This window comes from Solanum dulcamara, chromosome 11 (genome assembly GCF_947179165.1).
Source record: "Solanum dulcamara chromosome 11, daSolDulc1.2, whole genome shotgun sequence".
Lineage (NCBI taxonomy): Eukaryota > Viridiplantae > Streptophyta > Magnoliopsida > Solanales > Solanaceae > Solanum > Solanum dulcamara.
Window position 1 is genome coordinate 50,552,413 of NC_077247.1, and position 25,136 is coordinate 50,577,548.

General features: G+C 36.9%; 1 protein-coding gene across 1 annotated transcript; it reads right to left on the minus strand.

Moving 5' to 3' along the window:
* Window positions 1-1,053: 1,053 nt before the first annotated feature.
* On the minus strand, window positions 1,054-24,964 carry LOC129873471 (soluble starch synthase 3, chloroplastic/amyloplastic). Its single transcript, XM_055948572.1, has 16 exons — window positions 24,567-24,964; window positions 24,081-24,138; window positions 22,431-23,984; window positions 22,072-22,286; window positions 21,575-21,845; window positions 20,966-21,141; window positions 20,071-20,178; window positions 19,328-19,437; window positions 11,004-11,109; window positions 10,109-10,279; window positions 9,454-9,582; window positions 6,247-6,429; window positions 5,704-5,835; window positions 5,499-5,610; window positions 4,481-4,604; window positions 1,054-1,439 (listed from the first exon to the last, which is right to left on the minus strand). Exons 1-16 carry the CDS (start codon window positions 24,690-24,692, stop codon window positions 1,304-1,306), a joined length of 3,711 nt encoding a protein of 1,236 aa, XP_055804547.1. The 5' UTR covers window positions 24,693-24,964; the 3' UTR covers window positions 1,054-1,303.
* Window positions 24,965-25,136: the final 172 nt, after the last annotated feature.

Genomic DNA, 25,136 nt, shown 5'->3' on the forward strand with positions numbered 1-25,136 from the left:
AATTTTACATAAACGAGCCTAGTGTTCCACATGAAGTAACTTCAAGAAGAACCATATCCTAGTAAAACTTCCCATCCACAGGGGAACAATCTGACTAGAAAGTTGTTTAAAATTTGATTGAAAAAACTAATTTTTCTAACTTGTAAGCTTACCTTAAACGCCCTTCATATTATCTATATCTCAATCTCGAACAAGTTGAAATAAACTACTATACCTTTTCATATATGCAAAAAGTTTACAAACAAGTAAGTGGTGGAATCCTAACAAGGAGCTAGAATGAACAAAATCTAGACAACTTTATTTTTCAAGTATGCACTTGAGTTAGATTACTTTTGAGAACAAAATCTGTAAATAAACACTTTTCACCTTTATGTACCTATTTTACCTTATGAAGATAAGTGGGGACACAAGCTAATGCTCATTGTCTCTATCAAATATGCTACCCAATTCCAATCCTGTCGCACTCATTCACCACTTGGCACAAAATCTTTCTTTATAATGGAAAGCCACCATAAGTAAATTTAGTGGTTACTACAGCAAAATTGACTTAAGCTACTTGTAAAATATTTCATTTTGTTCTAATTTGTAAAGAAGGTTAAATAGTTCCTTCGTTTTCGACATTTTTTCAGCAAGAAGATAATTAACATTTGACTCCAAGTGCAGCAATTAGTATGAAAATGAAATTCATTGCTGAATACTTCTGCTGTACTGCCATCACCAATTCAACAATGTGTCATCGAATGATGATTCTCTCTTTGATCTTTAAGCTTTGTGAAATACCTGGTGTAGTAGTTTTCACTCTCAGAGTCACAAAGTTGTCAAGAAAATCGGATTATAGCGCGTGACAAGTACACATAGATAAGCAAATTGCAAAAGAAATTGTAGTATTGGAGAACCCTTTTTCCCTCCAGTGACCATTTCACACAAAAAAAGAACAAGACAGCAAGGAGTGGGGAAAAGCCGACCCTCCGAAAACCTGAGCATGAAACTTTTACTTACCTGCTTGAGTAATGTCGTATGAATAGTATCCAAAGTTCAACCGTGAGGAGCCAATTTGAGTAATTTGCAGGCTCTGATTTCTCATTTCTCCCCAAAATGGATAAACATCAATAGACTACATTATTTGAAGCTAAACTATTTCATATGTTGCACAAAAAATTAAATAACTGAGTACTGTCTACTATTGATCTCAGGGTAAACTTGATTTATACTTTGATACATGAAATAAAAAGTCGTCCAGACGCAAACACTGAACCTGTACAGATTGCAGTTCTCATGAATCTTTCTGCTATTATCTCGCAAACTAACTATGCTTTCTAGCAGCATGGTAAAGCTCCAAATAATCAAGAGCAGGCCGGTTCCAAGACCAGTCTTGTTCCATGACCTGCTTGCATAAAGAGTTGAACCAATCCCGACCATCGTACCAAGCAGAGAGAGCTCTGAAATGCAGAACCGTAAGTGAGTCGATACATATCAACAAACGAGGAGAAAGGAGAGGAAGTATGCATCTTAGGGTGTGTATGAAATGGAAAAAATACATGGTGCAAAGAGAAACAATATATCCACCCTTCCCAACATTTTAGCAGTTCTGGAAATTCGCTCCAAGTTACACATTATTGTCATTTCCAATAACAGTGCTCATCCAAAAGCTTGTTTCTCCATTTTCTACATTTGAGCAGTTTTATTTTCGTAATCACCAACTATTTGACAGCAAACACAATTCCCCCATGTCACCCCGTAAAAAGGATTATAATAACGAATGATCTCAAGAATGAAACGACACAAGAAAATGAGAAGTAAACCGCTAAACTTATGTATTCCGATAAAAGAAACCAAGTGCCGCAATCACCAAGGTAGTGTAGGATGGTTCCACCATGTATGTCATGGAGCTTTCCTAAATCATTCTTCCAATGGAAGTTCAGCGCTGGGACGCTTATGATCTGAAAGTCCACAGTGGAAGATCCACCATTGTGACGATGATTGGGCTTCGATTATTTTCTTAATATATACCATAGGGATGCAAAGATATCAAAATTGGATGGAAGATCCTTGTAGAAGTAGCTGGATGTCGATTAGGTTTTAGATGGTTTGTGCTGCTCTTCTTTCTCTATCCAGGAACATTGAGAAGGGGCACTAAGACAGTGGCTTTCCTGGAGTATCTTCAGTTGTGAGGAGGAAGAGAGTAAAGTTGAAGGCCACAGGGCATTTACGAGAGAAAACTGAACGCCTAAATGCATTTAATAAAAACAAATGAAATGCAGTAGAAGGGATACTGTGAGGCCCTTAATGCGACCCGTAGAAACAACTGAAATGCTGTAGGAGGGATATAACCATAGCATATAAGTGTGAAAGAATCTACGCATCCAACCTAAAACTTTAAGGTAATGGGTGGAGTGGCCTAGGACATTATAAACGCTCTTTGGAACGCTTATTCTCCAGAACCCTCCCGCACGTGTAACTTGGTTTTGTTATGACGGAAGGACGCAAATCCGAAAATAGAGAAAATAAATAAATAACACCAAATTTAACGTGGAAAAAACCCTTCAAATCGAAGGTAACAACCACGGGATCTTCGAAATCCGAATTGCTCCGCTATAACAATAAGAGGGTTACAAATATTCTCCTAAATGGCTACATAACAATTGCCAAGCAAGGAGAAGCAATAGCTATACCAACAAAAGTAATAGGAACAAAATCACCCAAAACAGAGCTATTGTTCAGGACCTAAACTGAGATGTTGCTGACCTCCAAATCCGATCTCCACCGTTCAAATCAAACACTAAGATGTTACGAACACTCAGAAAAAATTTCAAGCCGATCCAACAGTTAATGAATCGAAAAACGCAATTTGAACGTTTCTGGAGAGGCAAAACTGCTGTGGAAAACACCATTTTCTTCTCTCTTCTCTCTTAGTGAAAGCTCTCTCAAAAACCTCTCTTATGTGCCTAATGTCTCTCAAAGACACTACCAATGAGAAATTACTTAATTCTCTCAAAAAACCCTATTTATAGAGTGATACTTAATCCTATTTATAGAGTGATACTTTTTCTTAAAGACAAAACCAACTTCAAATAGGATTATAATTCCAATCCTTTTCCAAATAGAATTGGGAACCAAATTAGGAGAATTATTCCAATCATTGTGAATGCTTGTGTTTCTTTTGGTATATTTCTCGTTTGTCTTCTTACTCATGGTCATTCGAGGTTTGCTTTGCTAGCTTCTGCATGACACCTAATTATTTTCGGCCCTAACAGGTTTTGGGGTTACACGTGGACTGAATTTTTATTTGGGAGGGACGCTGGAGAGAAGGTTCAACAGAAGTGGGCTTAAAGTAGCGGGAGACTGGTTAGGCCCAACAGACTAATGAGTGGGAGGGAGCATTGTAAGTGGCTCGATGGACTTCATTGAGAGAGAGAAGCCCAGAGCAATGGACGATATAACATAGGGGCCAGCATTAGGTAAACCAAGAATAGAAACGGGTATAACCCTGTAACCATGTGAAAATATACGAACATCCAACACAAAACCTTAATGAAAAGGGTGGAGTGGCCCAGGACCTTAAGCCCCTTAGGAAACCCTTACACAATATATGAAGGACAAGTATATTCTCTAACACTAAGAAAGGGGAGAATTACTAATAGCATATTCCTTTTGGGACTTCAACAGAAAACAATTGGTTATTTTCAGGACAAAACAAAATCAGAATAGTTTTTTGGTACTTTTCTCTTGTTAAAGAGCTGCTTCCTCATTCTCTTGTAAGCAAGCATAAGAAAATAGAAACTCTCAAACTGAAGACAGATTACCCAGATTGCTCTCCCTTTCCCTGTTTGAGCAGCAGCCTCTGTATTCCCTCCTTCCCTCAAATTAGAATTTTTGAAAATTGAATTGATAAAAAATTCAATATCTCAGCAAGTTCGTAGAATTCTGCTAAGGCTGTCCTCACATCTTTTAAGGAAGATATGTTAAAAGTTATGAGGAAAAGATCCGTAACACTTGCATGTCTGTGTTGTTGAAAAAGAAAAAGGGGTAAATAGGGCAGGATTTTAAGAGTTCAGTTATGTTGAAGTGTGTGACCATCTCATATAAAATCTTAAGTTGTTAGAGAGAGCACACTTTTATTATTTAATTGTATTCTCAACACGCTCCCTCACGTGCGAGCCTGATTCCTTTTTTCATGGCACACGCGGAAATTCTTTTTTATATGGGTTTCTATTCTTCATGGCACACGTGGAAATTCTTTTTGATATGAGTGGCGGTGAGATTCGATCTCAGGACGTCTGCCTGCTCTGATACCATGTTGAAGCATGTGACCATCTAGAGAGCACACTTTTATTATTTAATTATATTCTCAACAATAACTGTTGCAGCATTCTTTGGATTTTGTTATCTCTTATTTGTGTATGCCACCACACTTGCTTCCATTTCCCTCTAAAAATGATAAGACTAAAAGACCTTAATTGAAAAAAGCAATTATACTTGCCTATTCAGAGCATAATCAACGCCAGCAGCATCTGCTCCATCAAAGCTGAATCCATTTGGTTCAAGACCACACTGTTGCGCTCTCTCTTTGTCATGGTCAACATCAAATACAGTATCATAAAGTCCTAATATACAGAATGCAGAGGTGAAAACACTCATTCAGAAGCAAATGATTAGGATCTGCTAAATAATAATAAAGTCAAACAGCACCAAAAGAAATTCTAGCATGCATACACAAATATTTGTTCTCGCACTTAACTCAAGAGAATGCAATAATCTCTGTGAGTCCAATATACATCAAGTGACTTCTAAAAGAGGAAACTACAGTGGAAGCATTCTGATCGGTAGCAGCAGTAGTTGGTTTATGGATGGCTTGCAAACCACATATAGACATCTGCAGTTGCAATGTTACAAGAGATTGAAAACTGCTGTAGTGTGTGATCTCCACATCTAAAAGCTTAAATTGTTAGGGGGGGAAATAGTTTTTTAATTAATTATTTTCACTTTTTATTTTTGATAAGGATTTTTTTTTTCTTTATTAAATAATATTTTATGAATTATGGTTAAAATGTTGATCTCACACATGAGGGCCTGATGGTCCAGGCATGCAGAGATACCTTTTGATAATGGGTGGTAGTGAAATTTATTTTTACGGGTAATGAGTGGTTGTGGAACATGAACCCAAAAGCTCTATCAACTTTGCTACCATGTTGATTGCGTAACTGCCTCATCTAAAAGCTTAAGTAGTTTGAAAAGAGACTTTATTTATTTAATTATGGCTTAACCAAATCCAAAATGGTCATTCATATATATGCACCCGTAGTTCCAAACAGATGGGCACATCATGAAAAAGGAAATGTTAAGGTTGAGAGAGAGAGAGAGAGAAGCTTCGCTAGAAAAATTGAGTTGCTAAACCTTCATATCTGAACATACAGTGCAAGTGGCAGAAAGGTACTAAGCACGCTGCACGTGGAAAGACATTCAAATTTCTAAAATTACAGATCATTAGAAAAAGGTACCTCCAGTTTTACGCACAACTGGAATTGAACCATATCTCATTGCCGTAAGTTGTGTTAGTCCACATGGCTCAAATATTGAAGGAACTAGAATGAAATCAGCACCAGCATATATCTGCAATTGTATCAAAAGTAATGATATAATAAAAAGGTACCATAAGGCTTGAAGACAAAAATATTCAACGAGCAAGGAAAGGAGAAACAATACCAGGTGAGAAAGTGGCTCATCATATGTTAGACAGAGCCGTGCGCGGTCATTATATGAGGAGTGCAATTGATTTGCCAAATTAACAAAATCATTTTGTATCCTAGGATCAGGAGCAGAACCAAGCAAGACTACCTGTCAGAACTTTTTGTCAATGAAAGATCACACCATTCTGATAAAATAGACTTTCTAAAATGAGACTCCATTAAGAATAAACTAGAGAGAACAAGATGCGAAAATTGGTATAAAAACATGCAAGAGCTGGTATTCTCTGGCTTTTTAAAAAACAAATGTAATGAAATGGGACTCTCTGGCATCTTAGATCAGTTACTATACACAAACTAGATATGATATCCAAAACCAGAAAGATCTTTTTAAAAAAATTATACTAGTTATTATCAGAGCATATAACAACATTTCGGCAAGCCAAAAGCCTAAGATGAGTACATTCCCCATAGTCCCCCCCTATCCACCAAGAAAAAGAAAAAAAAAAGAGGGGGGCGAGGGGGAATCTGAAGAACTTAAGAACACCTTCAGATAAAATACCTGTCCGTTCCGTTCCAAGGTGCGCCAAATAGCATGTTTAATGAGGTGGATTCCTTTCTGTTGAGTTAAGCGGGTGATAATTCCTACCAAAGGAAGGTCGGCCTGTTTCAGTCCAAGTTTTTGCTGCAAAGCTTCCTTGGCTGCTGTTTTACCTTCAACAACATTTTCCGAGGTGAACGGAATCTGTAATTGCACGCATTCCAATAGTGCCACAACCATCAGATAAATAAAGGTCCAAGAACTTAAAGCTACAAAAAGAATGAACCTTTCAATAAGTATAGTACTCAATATATGTGACACTTACCTTTTTAATGACCCAGAAAGAATGAAATCCTTTTATATTTAGATACAATTAAACTTTAAAAAAAATATCCGTTTTACCCTTAATGAGATGATTTATAGCCACATAAATATCTAGGGCATGTTTTACACAAGTTTCAAAGTCTTTATTTCTTTCATAAACTCTATTACCAGTTAAAACGAACACCCTCACATATTTGGGATGATGGGAGTAAATAATAAACCAATAAAGGTAGATAAACACTATACTTTTAGGGATAAGACTACTGGAGTTGTATTATGTGTTAATACAAACTCTTTGTTAGGGTCCCACATCAATATGGGATGGAATATTTGCCTCTTTGTGTGGTTTTGGACAATCCTCCGCTCATTAGTCGACTTATAGGGTTGAGTTAGGCCCAAAGTCTATTTTTTATCATAGTATCAGAGCAAGACCCATTTCAATTCTTGATTTACCTCATGTTGGGTACCCCTGTTCTATTATTGTCCACGCTCTAGATGTTCACTCATGGGCACGCGAGTGTTAGAGTCCAATATAGTTGTGGGATGGGATTATGTCTCCTTTTATGATCTTGGGGATCCTGATCTCATGAGCTAGCTTTAGGAATTGGCCTGATTGGGTTAAGGTAATGTTCTTAACACTATCATTTCTATGAAGTAAGAAATTTCATCAAAAGGGCATCAAAAGAGATGCAAAAGAAGTGTGTTAGCTCCAATACATGAGAAAGACCATGCTAGTAGTAGGGTGCTAACAAAATAATAAACTGTTCATTGCTATTTACAGTAGTTTAAGTTGGAAATCCAACTGAACAAGTTGAGCTAACATCTAGCTTCAGGAAATGGTTTGGAGTTGAGATTCCATCAAAACATCCCTTTCCGTCTGAACACACCAAAAAATACTTGAAGGAATCATCACCAAGACACACCAAAGAATAACAGTGTTAAGTTATTCCTAACACTGTTAAAAGAGTAAAATGTACTGATCACTAAAAAGAGAAGTGAATAGATTCTCAGCCTAACTGATGAAGTGGTCATCAGAAAAAATTCACAACTAATGACAGCATAGGCGTACAAGGGTCTGGTGCTACTCATGTACAGATACACAAAAGAAATCAAACAAGTGCCACTCAAGAGAACAAGATGCTTGTCAAACAGACCATGTTTAAAATTCTACAAGGCACCTCTATATGCACTTACACACAACAATAGGACAATATCCAGGCATCAACTGGAGTAGCCTTCGTGCTCAGAAATTGGCTAATTAAAATGAGGTAAAAATCCATAAAAGCTGAAATGGTTTTGCACTGGCAGCCCAAACATCCACCGATTGTTATCTTCTCTTTTAGAAAGAGAATAAAGATTCCCAGCCCACATCATAGAATGGAATCTGGAGCCTTTCCTCGAGCACTATTTCCTTTAGGTTGAAAGGTGTTCGGATTTGGTGTTCCTTTATTGTTCACTTTGTGGTGGCCTGCATTTGTCCAAGTTACTGTTAATTTAGGGATTTCATGTGCACCATGGAATTATTCAAGCATTGCTTTACTTATTCAATCTGGAGCACATCAGTAATTATGGCACTGTAATTAGAATTGGATGTGTGGACATACTAGAGAGATAAGATTAGGAATGAACATATCCAGGACAAAGCGGGAGTGGCCTCTGTGATGGACAAGATGAGAAAAACGAGGTTGAGTGGTCCAGACAAGTGAAGAGAAGATGCACTTATGCCTGAGTGAGAAGGTGTGAGAGGTTGGCAATGGTGGGTTTAAGTAGAGGTAGGTCGAAGAATTATTAGAGAGAGGTGATTAGACAGGATATGACACATCTTCAACTTATAGAGGATATGATTCTAGATAGGAGGATTGGAGGTCGTGGATTAGGGTAGATGGTTGGTAGGTAGTTGACCGTTGTCTCATTTTACCGCAGGATAGGCTTGGTTGTAGTTTGGAGCACCATATCTTCTTCTCCTTCCATACCAAGAGTATTAGTATTATTCTCGTAGTTTATTATTATTGGTTGTTTCTTATGCTTCAGTCATCGTAATATTTTTTTGTTGTGTCAGTTCGTTCTTCATTTCCGTATTTTTGAAATGCTATCATTGAGCCGAGGGTCTATTGGAAACAATCTTTTTACCTCCACAAGGTAGGGGTAAGGTCTACGTACACATTACCCTCCTCAGCCCCACCTGTGGGATTACACTAGCCATGTTGTTGTTGTTGTTCATGATCAAATATTCTCCGAAAATCCCAAAGTTCTTTGTAGAGTATTAGGAGGTGTACAGCCTTTCTTGCAAGCAAAAGAGTAAGGGAAGCTGTACCACTAAGCATCTTTTTTTTTTTTTGAAAAAGGTAACTTGTATTATGAACAAAGGAATACTCCAAAAGTATTCCAGTAATACTTACAGCAAAATTACAGAGGGAGAGGTGACCCTACCACTAAGCTTCTTTTTTTCCGAGACTAGATATCCTTGCATTCCTCAATTGACCAATAATCAGTTACGATGACATCTATAGGGTGGAGATCACTTTCAAGAACTGCAGTTGGACAGTTAATATGCAGAAAGATGGGGGGGGGGGGGGGGAGAAGAGAATTTGGAGACTTATATTCAACTAAAGTGCACTCATGAGTTAGTTTTATTAATATTGAGCAATTGAAGGGCAGAAACCTTTTTAACCCATCAAACTATAGCAGACTATCTAGCAAGTCGTTCAGCTCAAATATTTTGTAACTATTATGCATCTACTTGATGCCTGCAATAGAACTAATTACTTTATCAAAAAAAGTTGTTCAGAACAAATTTATCACAAAATCTAGGAATTCAGCACGTGAAATTCACAAAAATAGCATGAACTTTTTCCAACGTCTGCACTTACAGTATAATAATTGAGAAAAGCAGAGACAACTTACCGGAATGAACTTATCGTTTAACGGGTCCCAAATATCTGGGTCAATCCCATTCACTATACCATGGAACTTATAAAGGTGAGGTGCAATAACAGGGTTTCCAGACACCTCCTGTGAGTAAGTTGGCGAAACCTGCATGTAAATCCTGTTAGGATAGAGTTTTACCTTTCATAGAAAACACTTTACAGTTTCAGTACAACCAACAAAGAAGCATACTTTTTTTTTTGATAAAGCAAAAAAGGAAGTATACTTGGTGCCCATAACACTTTTCTGTCTATACTTCAAGAACATGTGTTCGTTGTAGCTTGTCCTTACATTTATTTTGTCCGTTCTTACTTTATCTCCAACAGAGTCCATAGCTGTATGCCTTCAGGCAGGGTTCGCTTGTTATACTAGTTTCTCAAAGCAGCATAATGAAGCCTTTTCCCTAGGGAGCATTTTACAATCTTCTTTCAAAAATGAGAAGGTGAAACAAACATAAGACAAATATGAAGCTGGACAAAAATGATGATTGTTTGCCTCCGGGAATTCAAATACAGAACTTTTGTCCAGCAAATACAAAATAGGCCTCTGGCTTATGAATAGCACCATTTTTCAACAGACAACAGCATAAAGCACAAACAGCTATTTTTAAGGTACAGGCAATAGAGGCACTAACTGTTGTAGCTTTGTCTGCATAAGTCATTGCCTTCCCAATGAGATGTGCGCCAAATTCAAGATTATGTATCGTGAAGACTATACGAGACTTGCTTAGACCATAGTGCATATATTGTTCCTTAAAGAGCCAAGCAACTGGAGCACTAGACCAATCATGGCAATGAATGATATCCTGGCGAACAAATGAACAGCAAGAAGCTATGCAAATAAAGTTTCATTTCAACAACAGAAAATATAAGAAACTGTATCACTTCACGGTAAAATTTGAGATCCTCACTTTAGTCCTCAAAAGCTCCCATTCAGTGTAGCAAGCTAGTAATATGTAGGAAGAAAATTATAGAAAGAGAAAAGTAGTACACTCCGTCCAACTTTAGATGTTTGAATTTGAGTTTAGAGGTCAAAATGTCTAATTTGTGTCTTGAGAATGATATTTCACCTTTAAACTTAAACTTTGGAAACTAATAGTTGGTCTTATTAAACTATGATAAAAATGGTATCAAATAATCAAGTTTGTTTTGTTGTAAAAGACTCAGGACATTATGAATAATTTAATTGTTGAATTTCACAATTTGATTCCACCAAAATGAACTTAGGAAGTTAATTTGGGACTAAGGAAGCATGTCGCAGACCCAATTAATCCAACAACTTCAGTGAGAAATTAAAACAACTTGGTTAAACTCCTTGGTAATTATCAATTATTCATTGCCATAAAAATTCTAATCTGACGCTATTCCAATAAAATATCTGCAATCGACTTGCTTCCTTCAGAAAATATTTATAGCTTTTCCGAATAAGCTACTATCCAAAGAAATTTATAGGATTAACGTTTGGAGAAATAGGAATCAAGAATATATGAGACCTCAGAATTAGCATATTGATATAATATTGGAACATACCGGACTAAATCCACCTTGCAGAAGAAACTCCAAAGCCGCATGACAGAAGAAACCAAATCGTTCACCATCATTGCTACAACCATATACACACCCCTTCCAAAATAACCTAAAAGAACAATAATGAACCACTAAACTCATGAAGCCATCCAAAATACATAATTCACTTATGCTTGATCATCAAAAAAAAAAACAGGCGCACATAGTTGAGAATGTGATTTTATGTTCCACTGGACTACATACCATTATACTGTTACAATGAAAGGATCCAAAAGGTAGAATTGCATATATCATAAAATTGATCCTACAAGGAATTAAATTGATGGAAGCAGGGTTTATATTCAGTTATAAGTCATTCAATATATGGACTGATTCTCCAGTCTTGACTATACCAGAAACAAGGTGGTGTTTCTAGATATGAAATCTAACTGCTGAAAACTTATAACTGGATCATTAAATTCTAAAGTATTGAAAACATCATTTATGCGTTGTTTCAATTTCTTCTTTTTTGTTATTAGTACTGTTGTTTCTTTACCTTGGTTATTTTACAGTTTTTACTATCAGTACCATTCATTCTTCAATATTTTCATCATACTTTGCATTTCTGTCAATATTGTTCTGAAAAAAAGACTTTCTTGAGTCAAGGGTCGGAAACAGCCTCTTGTAGGGTAAGGTCTGTGTACGCCCACCCTCCCCAAACCCAACTTGTGGGACTATACTTGGTATGTTGTTGTTGACGAGAAAAAACATCAAGTGTGAATTGTGCATTGTCTGATTGTTTCTAAATCTAAATGTTGAATTATCGTTATTTGTTGGCATCAATTTCAATACTTAGCATTTTAAATAGTCCGCAATTTTCAATATCAAACACGCACAATGTAGAGTGATGAATACATTCAGGGACCATAGGTTGTTGATGTGCTTCCAAGAGCCCACTCCATGAGAGGCTGATCTATTGTGTTTAGTGCACCAATGGCTCTGTTGTCCATGCTTGGCACCAACCAACTCCTCCATAGACCAGAGCCTTCATCACCAAATCTCCAAGTCATTTCATTAACATGCTTTTTTTGTGCTTTCCTAGGTCTCTAATTCCATATCCATTTTCCATTCCTTTCGGGTCGGAAACGCTCAAGATCTTTGGTCTTTATCCGTACCCGATGAAAAAAATGGGATCACTTCTTATGGCGCGCAATGGCTTTCTCTGATAGGGGCTTCTTTCTTTAAGCTCCGCCCAACCTCCCTCGTTACGAACAAAAAAGTGGAATGAATGCTCCGCTTCAACAAATGAGAGTTTTCGGTGGAACCGGTGAACCAATTTCGGGATTGGGCACCTTCCAGTACGGCTACCTTGTTACGACTTCACTCCAGTCACTGATTCATATGCAGTTTCCTCTCTGAAAGATGCCCAATCAAGAAGGATGTGCCCCAGGCTACATTATAGAAGAGTATGTTGGGAATTCCCTAGTGGACAATACATCACACTGGACCATTTAACAAGGTGGAACTTATTACCTGCACTATTGCCTTTCCAAAAAGGTTCTTCTTGCTTTATTTGGTTGGGATGCTGCCCACTACACTACTGATCAAGGTCAATCTACCACCCATTGAAAGGTATTGTAACTGCCACGCCACCAACTTTTTCTCCACCTTCTCAATAACTCCATTCTACATTTCAGGTCATTTTATTTAGTTCCCAAGGGTAGGCCCAAGTAAGCGCTTGGAAAGGAACCAGTACCACAACATGGGATATCAGCCACGGCCTCCAAGTCAGGGACTTTATTGACCGGGTAAATCTTACTCTTTAGCATATTAATGTGTAGACTTGAAATGGCTTCAAATATGAGAAGAATAAGATTGAGATATTGGACCTGAGATTTGTTAGTATCACAGAAAATTATAGTGTTATCTGAACCCTTTTATCCGTTATAGCTACTTTGGATTATTAAGCATTTGATTGATGCCCTCCATGGATAAAATGAAGAGGAAAAGGGATAAGGGATTTCTTGTCTTAATCCTTTGAGGTGAGAAGAAACCAACTGAATTTCTGTTAATTAAGACCGAGTATTTTTACTGTTGTCACTGTTTTCATACGGTATTTGACCCACCTGATCATTTTGTGACTAAACCCCATTTTCCTAAGCATCGAGAATAGGTAGGCCCCCTTACTTGATCAGAAGTCTTCTCTATATCCAACTTACACATGCCTGGAATACCATTCTTAAGTATGGCATCTAACATCTCATTGGCTATCAAAGTTGCATCAGGGATCTGTATGTGCTTGATGTGAAGAGTCCCACATCGGTTGGTAAAGGGATTGGTGGTCTCTTTTGGGATTGAGTTAGGCCCACGGTCCATTTTTGAACATAGTACCAAAGAAGGACCGATCCAAATTCTTCGTTTCCCAATGTTGGGCCCTCATATTATATTTTTCCACTCTTCGGATGTCTAATCCTGGATGTGAGGGGGAAGTTAAAGAGTTGCACATCGGTTAGTAAAGGGATAGGTAGTTTCTTATATGAATTCGTCAATCCTTATGTGAAAGCTTTCTTTAGTTAAATATTAGAAGTCTGTGTACCCTAAATGAAAATCTCTTTTTCCTAAACCAATTTCTTTCTTTATATGAAAATCTCTTTTTCATAAACTTACAGGACCACCAACTCCTGTGATGGTTGCAGTTCAACAACATATAAATTAGTAAATTGGTTCAGGAGAAAAGAGATATTCATTTAGGGTACACAGACTTCTAAATATTTAACTAAAGAAAGCTTTAGGAGAAAAAGAGTGTAACACTTCTATTTGTTTTGCAAGAGAACTAAAGAGAGTAGATAAAGAAGCTTGATCAGCAGTTCATTTTGAGACTGCCTCTAGAGTGCATTCTACTTGTTAAAATTGGCAAGATTCTAGTTGAATTAATGTGAAGATTTGGTAGGAAGATAATTCTTCTTTGGTATAAAAACTCAAGGTAGGAAATTTGTAGTTGAAATATTGGTAAACCATTAAATGGTTTCACAAGATAGACCTTGATATTTTAACCCATAGTGATGTCATAGATGACATCAAGAGGAAGATTTCATTCCTATAAATAAGTAGCACTTGGTTCATTTGTAAAACATCTCACTTGCCTTCTCATCTTCTAAGGCATTTGATTCTTTCTCTCTTATAGTATTTCACTTGTATTCTTTTGGAATGAAATAAATATTGATTTGTTGTGTCTGAGTATTAAGCAAAAGAAAATAAACTTTTGTCAAACCTCGTAAATTTCTGGTGTTCTTTTTTATTGTTGTCTCATTTTACTATTTATTACTTGTCTTTAGATATAGTAGTTGTTATTTCATCTCTCTATATATCCGGCTTCCGCAACAATTGGTATCAGAGCCAGGGTTTTATCTGAGTATGCTCTGTGATTGCAGCACAGTCTGAACTTCCACATCAGAAAAGATTTATTTTGGCCTTTTGCAATTATTAGCTAATAAAAAATATTTGTAGCAAAAATGAGAGATAAGAAAAATGACGAGTCCACATCAAATGTCAATAATACGTCATCATTGGCATATTCTCTTATGACAAGAATTGTGTCAAATGCAAAATTTGTAGTTGAAATTTTTGACGGATCAGGACATTTCGGAATGTGACAAATCGAGGTCCTTGTTGTTCTTTTTCAACAAGGGCTAGACATTGTCATAGAAGAAAAGAAGCCAGACGGTGTAGGAGAAGAAAATTGAAAGATTACCAATCGTGTTGCTTGCGGTACCATTCGATCTTACCTTGCAAGAGAACAAAAGTATCCATACACAGAGAAAACTTCTGCAAGTAAATTGTGGAATGCACTGAAGGAGATATTCTTGAAGAAAAACAGTCAAAATAAACTTTACATGAAAAAGAGATTGTTACTCTTCACATATATCCCGATAGCACAATGAATGATCATATCACCAGCTTTAATAAGTTGGCGATAGATTTACAGAATATGGATGTAACTTTTACTAATGGAGATATGGCCTTAATGTTGCTAAGTTCACTTCCCGATGAGTTCGAACACCTTGAAACTACTATACTTCATGGAATGATGAAGTATCTCTCAAGGAAGTTTGTTCTGCTTTGTATAGCTATGAACAAAGAAGAGAAAAACAAAAAGGTGGAAAAACAGAAGCACTGTTCGTGAGAGATCGTTCTCAGAATCAAACGAGAATGAAGAAAGGAAGATCCAAGTCAAGATCCAAACCTTGCAAAGATGAATGTGCCTTTTGCCGAGAAAAAGGGCACGTGAAGAAAGACTGTCCAAAATTGAAAAGCAAGGCCAAACCAAACAATGGGAAGGCCGTCATGGATTCAAATGTAGCTGACTGTGATGACTGATTTCTCACTGGTTACAACAGAGCCATCCAAATCATCTGATGTATGGTTGATGGACTCAACTTGTAGCTATCATATGTGTCCTAATCGGGATTGGTTTTTTGATTTACAAGGAGAATGTGGAGTTATTCACACCGCAAACAATAATCCTCTTACCGCATATGATGTTGGTTCAATCAGATTAAGAAATCATGATGGATTAAACAGAACATTAACAAATGTTCCATACGTACCAGATTTGAAGAAAAATCTCATTTCTGTAGAAGCCCTAGAATCAAAGGGGTTCAAAATCGTCGCAGATAATGGGGTGATGAGAATATGCTCCGGTGCACTGATGGTAATGAAGGCAATTCGAAGAAACAATAATATGTACCAGTATCAAGGTAGTACAATTATTGGAACAGCGGCAACATATCCAGTGACGACAAGGAGGCAAAAATGACCAGGCTATGGCATATGCGCTTGGGACATGCTGGACAAAAATCCTTGAAAACTTTATCGGATCAAGGATTATTGAAAAGAGTAAAAACTTGCAACTTGGAGTTTTGTGAGCATTGTATCAAGGGAAAACAGACAAGGGTTAAATTTGGAACAGTTATCCATAATATTAAAGGTATTTTGGATTTTGTTCACTCTAATGTTTCGAGTGCTTCCAAAACACCTTCATTAGGTGGGAAACACTATTTTGTAACCTTTGTTGACGATTTTTCCAGAAGGTTATAGGTGTATACAATGAAAACAAAAGATGAAGCATTGGGAATTTCTCTCAAATGGAAGGCGATGCTAGAGACTCAAAGTGGCAGAAAGATCAAGTGTCTTCGTACAGGCAATGGTGGAGAATACAAAAATGATCTTTTCCAGAAGGTTTGTGAAGATAATGATATTGTTAGACATTTCATCGTCAGAAATACACCACAACAGAATGGAGTGGCAGAACGTATGAATCGGACTTTACTGGAGAAAGTTCAGTATATGTTGTCCAATGCTAGCTTGGGCAAAGAATTTTGGGCTGAGGCAATAACATATGCATGTCACCTTATTAATCGTCTACCCTCTACTGTTATTGGTGGCAAGACATCATTAGAAAAATGGTATGAAAAACCTGTTGAAGATTATGATTCTTTATATGTATTTGGCTCAACTGCATATTATCATGTAAGAGTCAAAATTAGACCCAAGAGCAAAGAAAGCTCTATTTATGGGGATTACTTCTAGAGTCGAGGGATATCATTTATGGTGTCCAGAGACAAGAAAAAATATTTTCAGAAAAATTATTTTCCGCAAGGATGTTACCTTTGATGAAAATGCCTTGACAAATAAGGTAACAATTGAAGATTTCAAACAAATTGATGGTGCTTCAAAGCAGGTAGAGTTGGAGGGAAAAATAACTTTCCAACACGGAGAGAAAATGAGGAAACAACGGAAGATTTTTCTCTGGAAGAAGAGCCAGTTGAGGGGGAGATTCCATCTCAAAAACCTAAACAACAACTTGAATCAATAGCAACCAGCAAGCCAAAGAGAACAATAAGAAAACCTGTTCGATTCATAGATATGGTGGCTTGTGCAGACTCAATTGCAACTGATGGCATTCCTACCACTTATAAAGATGCAGTCCAAAGTTCAGAAGAAGATAAATGGAGTATAGCCATGAATGAAGAAATGCAGGCCCTCTATAAGAATTACACATGGAAATTGGCCAATATCCCGGAGGTTAAGAAAGCAATTGGGTGCAAAGCAAGATTGGTGGCCAAAGGCTATGCTCAAAAGGAGGGAATTGATTATAATGAGGTATTTTCTCCGGCCGTGAAACATTCCTCCATTAGAGTTTTATTGGCTTTGGTAGCGCAGTTGAATTAGGAACTCATTCAGTTGGAAGTAAAAACAACGTTTTTACATGGAGACTTAGAAGAGGAAATCTACATAACTAAGCCAGAAGGATTCAAAGTTGATGGAAAAGAAAATATGGTGTGCAAACTTGAAAAATCGTTTTATGGATTAAAACAATCATCTAGGCAATGGTACAAACAATTTGACAAGTATATGTTGCAGCATAAGTATAGAAGAAGCAAATACGATCATTGTGTGTATTTGCGCAAGCTTGAAGACGGATCATTTATATATCTCCTCCTGTATGTTGACGATACGTTAATAGCTTCTAAAAGACAAGAGGAAATTGAGAAGCTGAAAACTCAACTAGCGATGAAGGATTTGGGTGAGACGAAGAAAATTCTTGGCATGCAGTGGCGGATCCACCTTATACCAGCGGAAAATTATATTATTTATACATGGTTAAAATATGTTTTAATGTATATAAAGTAGATGTCGAACCCCCTTCGACTAGCTCATATGTCTACTTATTTAGATTTTGAACCCCCTTATTTAAAATTCTAGATCTGCCACTGTTGGCATGGAGATTAAAAGAGATAGACATTCAAATAAACTCTTTTTATCTTAAAAGGAATACTTGAAGAGGGTACTAAACTGATTTGGTATCAATGACAAAACGAAGTCGGTTAGCACTCCGCTTGCTCCTCACTTTAAGCTTAGTGATACTATGTCGCTAAAAACTAAAGCTAAACAAGAGTATATGTCGAGAGTACCATATGCGAATGTTGTTGGTAGCTTGATGTATGCAATGGTTTGCACAAGACCAGATATTTCACATGATGTGGGAGTTGCAAGTAGGTATATGCATAATCCTGGAAAGGAACATTGGCAAGCTATAAAATGAATTCTACGGTATATTTATAATACTGTAGATGTTGGTTTAGTTTTCGAGCAGGAAGATAGCCAATATCTTGTTGGAGATTGTGACTCAGATTATGCATGCGATTTGGACAAACGAAGATCAACTATGGGCTATGTTTTCACTATTGCAAACGCACCACTTAGTTGGAAGCCTACTTTGCAGTAAACAGTTGCTTTGTCTACCACTGAGGCAGAGTACATGGCGATTACAGAGGCTACAAAGGAGGAAATTTGGCTTCGAGGGTTGCATAGAGAGCTTGGTATTGAACAAGAAGGTATCACAATATTTTGTGATAGTCAAAGTGCTATTCATTTAGAAAAGAACCAAGTTTATCATGCAAGGGTGAAGCGCATTGACGTTCGATATCATTTTGTACGAGAAATCATAAAAGAAGGTGGAGTAATAGTGCAGAAAATTCAAACTACACATAACCTTGCCGATATGCTGACAAAAGTAGTGATTGTGATCAAGTTTCAACATTGTTTGAAATTGATCAACATTGTTGAACATTGATGATTGAGGTTGATGACACAATCAAAAGTTGTTGAGAGAAAGTTGAAAATGGAGAATTTTGCCAAGGTGGAGATTTGTTAAAATTGACAAAATTCTAGCTGAATTAATGTGAAGATTTGGTAGGAGGATAATTTTTCTTTGGTATAAAAACTCAAGGTAGGAAATTTGCAATTGAAATATTAGTAAACTATTAAATAGTTTCACAAGATAAACCTTGCCATTTTAACCCATAGTGATGTCATGGATGACATCAAGAGGAAGATTTCATTCCTATAAATAGGTAGCACTTGGTTCATTTGTAAAACATCTCTCACTTGCCTTCTCATCTTCTAAGGCATTTGATCTTCTTTCTCTCTTGTAGTATTTCACTTGTATTCTTTTGAAGTGAAATAAATATTGGTTGGTTGTGTCCGAGGTTTAAGCAAAAGAAAATAAACTTTTACCGAACGTTGTAAATTTCTGATGTTCTTTTTTATTGTTGTCTCATTTACTATTTATTAATTGTCTTTAGATAAAGTAGTTGTGATTTCATCACTCTCTATATATCCGGCTTCCGCAACACTACTTTCCTCTTTACTTCACGATTAGCAGCTAGTGATTAGTGAACAGCCGTACAAAAGTTGATTATAAACCATGAAACAACAACAAATTTCATTTATTTTTTCTGATTAAACAAAAGCATCATGTATCATTTTCAGCATAATAAGAATACCCGTTTTGAGGCTCCAAAAAGTATACCGAGAGACCTTCCACCTTTCCAAACCATACTTTTATTTCAGTCCCACCCCAAAAGTAGCTTTTGTGAAACCGAAAGTCCTTCACCTAATAAGAATACATAGCAACATGCAATAATATTAGTGAGTGTGTATCTCCTTACTTCTTTCTCTGTGTAACATGGCGTCAATTGATGATGTAGAAGCCATAATTGAATTTTTGAGCTCTTTACACAATATGTAATAGCTTTTCTGTACATGTTTCGTGGCATACTCTTTTTGCTGGTAAATAATATAACTATCTTTTACGGATCAAAAGAAAAAATACTAGTCAGAGTATGTGATACATGTACAACTCGAATGATTTATAGGAATCGTGCTTGAACATTCACAAGGTAGGGGTAAAGTTTGCGTAGACACCACCCTCCCCAAATCCCACTTGTGAGATAACACTTTGTAATGTTGTTGTTATGTTTCAACATTCTCTTGAATCATGAAGCATTTAGACTTGTACCTTTATCAGATATCCAAAAAATGGGGGATAACAATTGTCGCACATTTACGAGTGATTGGCAAGACGACCAAGGCTACTATGTTTCATTTTTGTAACAAAATATTGATGCAAAAAGGTAGCTACTGTAAGTGCCAATAAGAAGCCTTATTGGGTTGTAGACAGAGTGTGTGGAAGTTGAGTGATGAATAATGAGTGAGCGGACTTGGTAAAATGAAGCAGTAACCTTACATTATTCATCTTCAAACAGTCATACTTCGGTAAGATAATATCCACATTATGGTTTAAATCTTGAACAGCACGGGAAAGACTAGTAACAACATCACCAAGGCCTCCCACCTGCAAAAACAAAGTAATGACAACGTAACAGCTGTTAACATATACCAAATCATGGAATAGAATCACTCCTTTCAATATGTAAATGAACAAGTATTTCTTGAATGTATTCAAAGTATACCTCAAATGATATCTCAGGCTATTCCCCCCCCCCCCACCACCACCACCACCACCACCACCACCACACACACACACACACAACAACCCCTCTTTTTGTTCCTAAATACCCATCTTTACATTATTATGTTAAACCACTTCCTCTACTAAACTAACTAATGATTCTTCTAATTCTATCACCCAATAATCTATCCGATATCCCTTATAGGAAAATTAATTTAAAGTCAAAAAGTAATATAGGAAAAGATTGTCCTTTTTTCCACTTTACAGTTCCCAATAGCCTCACTTTTCTCTCCCCCAAATATTAAACAATAAACATTAACTCTAAGCTAATTAACCATTTTTTGATGAGATAGGTCAACTCAAAGCTAAATAACCATAAAAGGCACAAGAGTATCATTTATTTTAAAATGGACTGCGTTTGTTTGACTAACTGTTTGCTCTGTAACTGCCAAACATCGGAAAATTTACAACTCTAGAAATGCATCGCAAGTGACATTTTTATCTAACTTGGAGGGGAGAGGCAGCTACAAGGAACCATGGGTTAAGCACAAATAGTCTTTGGTGGAATAGAGAACATCTTCAGATCTTGAATTGCAGTGAAGAAGTATCAGTTTAAGCTCAAAGGTACTATATTTAGCATAAATCAAAAGTTGGAATCACCCAAGTCTACCTTTGCAATTGGTGCCATTTCGACAGCAATATGGACAATATGCATCGGAGGTTCTTTAGCAACTCCTCCAAACACAGGTATGTGATAGTCCATTCCACTCTTATTGTCAAAAATTCCACCATCTTCTCTCTCAGAAAATACAAAATCCATCATATATGCATCCAATGGAACCTTTACTGAAACACCAGTAGCCAGATGGAAAGCGAAAGTGAAGATGTTTTTCAGATAAAACTAGTTTTTATTCGGCAAAGAATGATATTTATATGTAATTAAATGTTTATATACATCAGTCGTTCAAACTTATTCCACATAAATGCATTAGAGACTTAAGTTACTTTCTTACTTCTTAGAATCCTAAGGTCTCGTATCCCGTGTCAAGATGTTCATCTCAGCTCATAATTTGCATTCTAGCTATCAGTTACAGAGAGAATTTTCATTTTTCTAGTAAAATAGAGAAATATATGTGCAAGAAACTGCAACTTAAATTCTATTTCTTTTTAATATTAAAGATACTACTAAGCGTGCGTGAAAATTATTTCTAGTTGAAGCTATGATGATGGAACACACTGTAGTGTTTGTAAACTGACATCAGAGTGCGTGAAAACTAACCAGTTGCTTTGACATGGGTGCCACTTTCAGCACGCAACATTTTCTGAGGTGGCAATGGACCTAGGCGGTGAGTCCAGCGATTAAATGAACATCTGAACCAAATTTCAGGTTTACCACTAAGTACTGTATTGGCGGGATTATAGTAAACTGTGACGCTGTTTCCAGCTTGGATATCAAGAGGCTCAGTATACACTACGTGCTTCTGAGACAATAAAAATGATTTCATAGTTCTTTCCTTTGTTTCAGCTTTCAGGAGTGCTGTTTTTTCAGCCTGGAAGTGAGAGATCATAAAACAATAGATGGAAACGTATATGAGAGGTAAACAATGAGAATTCAGTAATATAAGAATACAACTTGCAGGAGAACTCTATAAACAAAAAAAAATTAGGAGGTCTTTGTTCTCTTTTGGAATAACAAGACCACAACATTGTATCTAAATTTGACCCATTTTAATCCACTTCACCGGTTTTAACCTTGAGTGGGACATTACAACCAACCTTAGCACGCATAGCCACTTCTCTAAACCTTCTCTCCTCCTGAAGTGTCTTAAAGATCTGATGTTCTTCCTCAACCCAATATAATTCCTCTCTAATGTTCTTGGGGACAATGGCATGGAAGTCTTGGCGATGATTGTTATCATAAGCAATGGCTTGCTTGGGTGGACCGTCAGCAAAAACCCAATCCAAGACAAGTGCCCGATCAGGAATGACAACTGCAGAAAAGTACATTCCTCAGAAGAGTGTAACCGAACATTTGGAAAAAAGAAAAGGAGACCGACAAAAGTATAATTGTGTAAACTCATGTAAGCACTGACTAAGAGAAGTGCAAGTACGTATGTAATAACATCCCCACTTACCCTCTGCATACCACCAATCACCATCTATTCTCTCAGATCTAACAAGCTTTTTGACAATAGACAAACCATCCTTCCAATTGTTATATCCTCCATGGATCCACAAATCCTTAGCATGGGAGAGAGGACCTGAACTTTTGTTGTAGTATAACCTGACCTTGTCCTCGCATTTAAATTCACTTGGCTCTATGTACCAGGTGATATCACGAGTCTTCGGGGCTTTTGCCATCAATTCTCGCAATACTTCCTTTTTCTTTGCAGTCACTTTCTTTGCTTGTGCTCTGTCAGCTTCAATTGCAGCTTTCTCTGCTTCTATTCGTCTTTGTTCTTCTGCCAATCTTTCTCTTTCAGCTTGTTCTTTAGCAAGTTTCTCCTGTTCTCTTCGTTTCTCCTCAAGCAAGAAATTTTCAAAATCAATGATTTGCATACCACCTTCGACAGTTATACTGAAGTCATTTCCATCATTGTTGTCATAGACATCTTGTCCATTAAAAAACACAAAATCAACCCTGTATGCTTCCTTGGGAACATGGATCTTGCAAGACCACCAATCTCCATTGAGATGAGTCTTAGTTAGCCTTGTAGTAAAAGACCTCCAGCGCCACTCATTAAAAGCTCCCATAATCAAGACATCAGGCTCATTATTCAAAGTGGAAAGACCTCTGTTAATAAATATCTCGACATTTTCATCAGGTTTTACAATCTCCGGAAAACAAAATAATCTGATCCCTCGCAATAAATTTTCCTCGGCAAGCCTTTCTATAGCCTGCCTACATAGATTTGCTTCCATCTCCAATCTTAAGTTTACAGAAGAATCTTCAGTCTCTACTATTCCTACAGTTAATGGATCACCCTCTTCAACTGAATCTGATTTAAGGAAACTATTACTGTCTAAGTCATCAATCTCATTGCTTTCAGTATGTTCCACATCACTAGCCTTGGTAATTTCCAATAGCTGACTTGCTACAGGTCCTTTGTATTCGACATTCCCAGCATTATTTTCTTTCAATTGTTCTGGCTCATCATCCACCTTCAATATCTCATAAAGTTTTGTACCCACAGCATAGCTGCCCTTGCTACTGGCATTAGTTTCCCCCCGAGAATTTTCAGAGTAGTCACCTCCACTTTGTTCTCTTATTACAGAATCAATTAGAAAATCGCCCTCTTCGCTTCTCTTTGATTTATTTAACCTTACAGCATCCTTGTCATCATCACCAGTTTCTTCACTTTCAACAAACTTAGTTGATCCACGAGCAGGTGACAGACTTATTGATTTAGTGGAACCACTGATTTCATCCTCATCCTCCAGAAACTTGTGGTCCCTTACCACTCCTTTATTGCCATCATTACTAGTTTCAACTTTTGCTTCAACTGTCTTCTGGTTGGAAATTTCAGATTCTTTAGATGTTGAAGTACTTTGACTTTCTTTATTACCATTGCTCTTCTGATCTCTTCTTCGTGTGCTCATCCCTGAAGGCTTCCTTGGCACAAACCCCTTTGGTGAAGAGCCTTGACTCCTCGGAGTTGAAATTTTTCTCCGTCTTCTTCCAGAGAAATCTACAGCATACAATCTTTCCAATTAGTTTGACAAATACCTAGCATCAAACATAGACTAATACTTATAACTAAATAACCATAGGAATGAACCCTCACTTGCACAAAATGGAAATGAAACCCCAGCAACCATTCCATCTTTCCTCCATGAAGAAGACTGCATAAATAACAACAGGTATAAGAGAATTAACAATAATATTGTCCAACTGGAACTTTTTTAAGGGTGGAAACCATAAATTTGGGCATACCAATAACATCAAGAACCATTACTTCAGTTAACTAACTGGAACCATAAGCACTGACATACACCGAGAATCAACAAACATGCAAATACTGATGATGTTAAAGTAACTACAAAATGCCAAAATCCAAGACCCATAAAAAATGCCAATCAAGATTCCATTTTGAGCTCAAATTACTCCATATATACAAGAATTGCTATCGAAATTGGAAAGTATGAAACATGGGTGTACTCAAAATCCAAGAAAACAGTTAAAAGTAATAACTACATGTATCCCCAAGTTAGTGCAAATGGACACACACACGCACAATATACTCAGTGAGAAGATTAGAAGACAAATTTACTTGTACTGATAGACTCGTGATTCCATGAGGGACAAACCCAAGAAAAGGTTTGATCTTGAGGTGGGTTCTTTCAGTGGAGACACTTGTGCAACTCAGTGGTCTTTGCAGTGGCAATGGAACATCCATGGCTGACCCCCCCCCCCCCCTCAAGAAAAAAAGAAAAAGGAATGTTCTTTGTAAAACTACTGTTCACCACAGAATCAAATAGAACATCCCATGTGAAGTATCTCTCGTCTCCTTCATCAACACACTATCTTTCTCTCTTTCTCTCTGTATCTATGCTGCAATTATATGTGTATTTGCTTTAATGGGGTTTCTTAATATTATTAAAAAATCGAGAATAATACTCTTTCTTGAGATTCAACGAACTGCGATAACAAATTGGAGGAGTCCTACAAATTTCAGCCAGAAATGTGTTATTTTGTGTAATGCTCTGTATTCTGCTTAGGTTGTACCTGTAAATCAGACGGTTGGAATTGTTTGGTTGGCTCTGAGAACGGTGGCCATTTGATATTGACACGTGGACATGAGATCAAAATTTTTATATATATAAAATTATAATATCTTTTT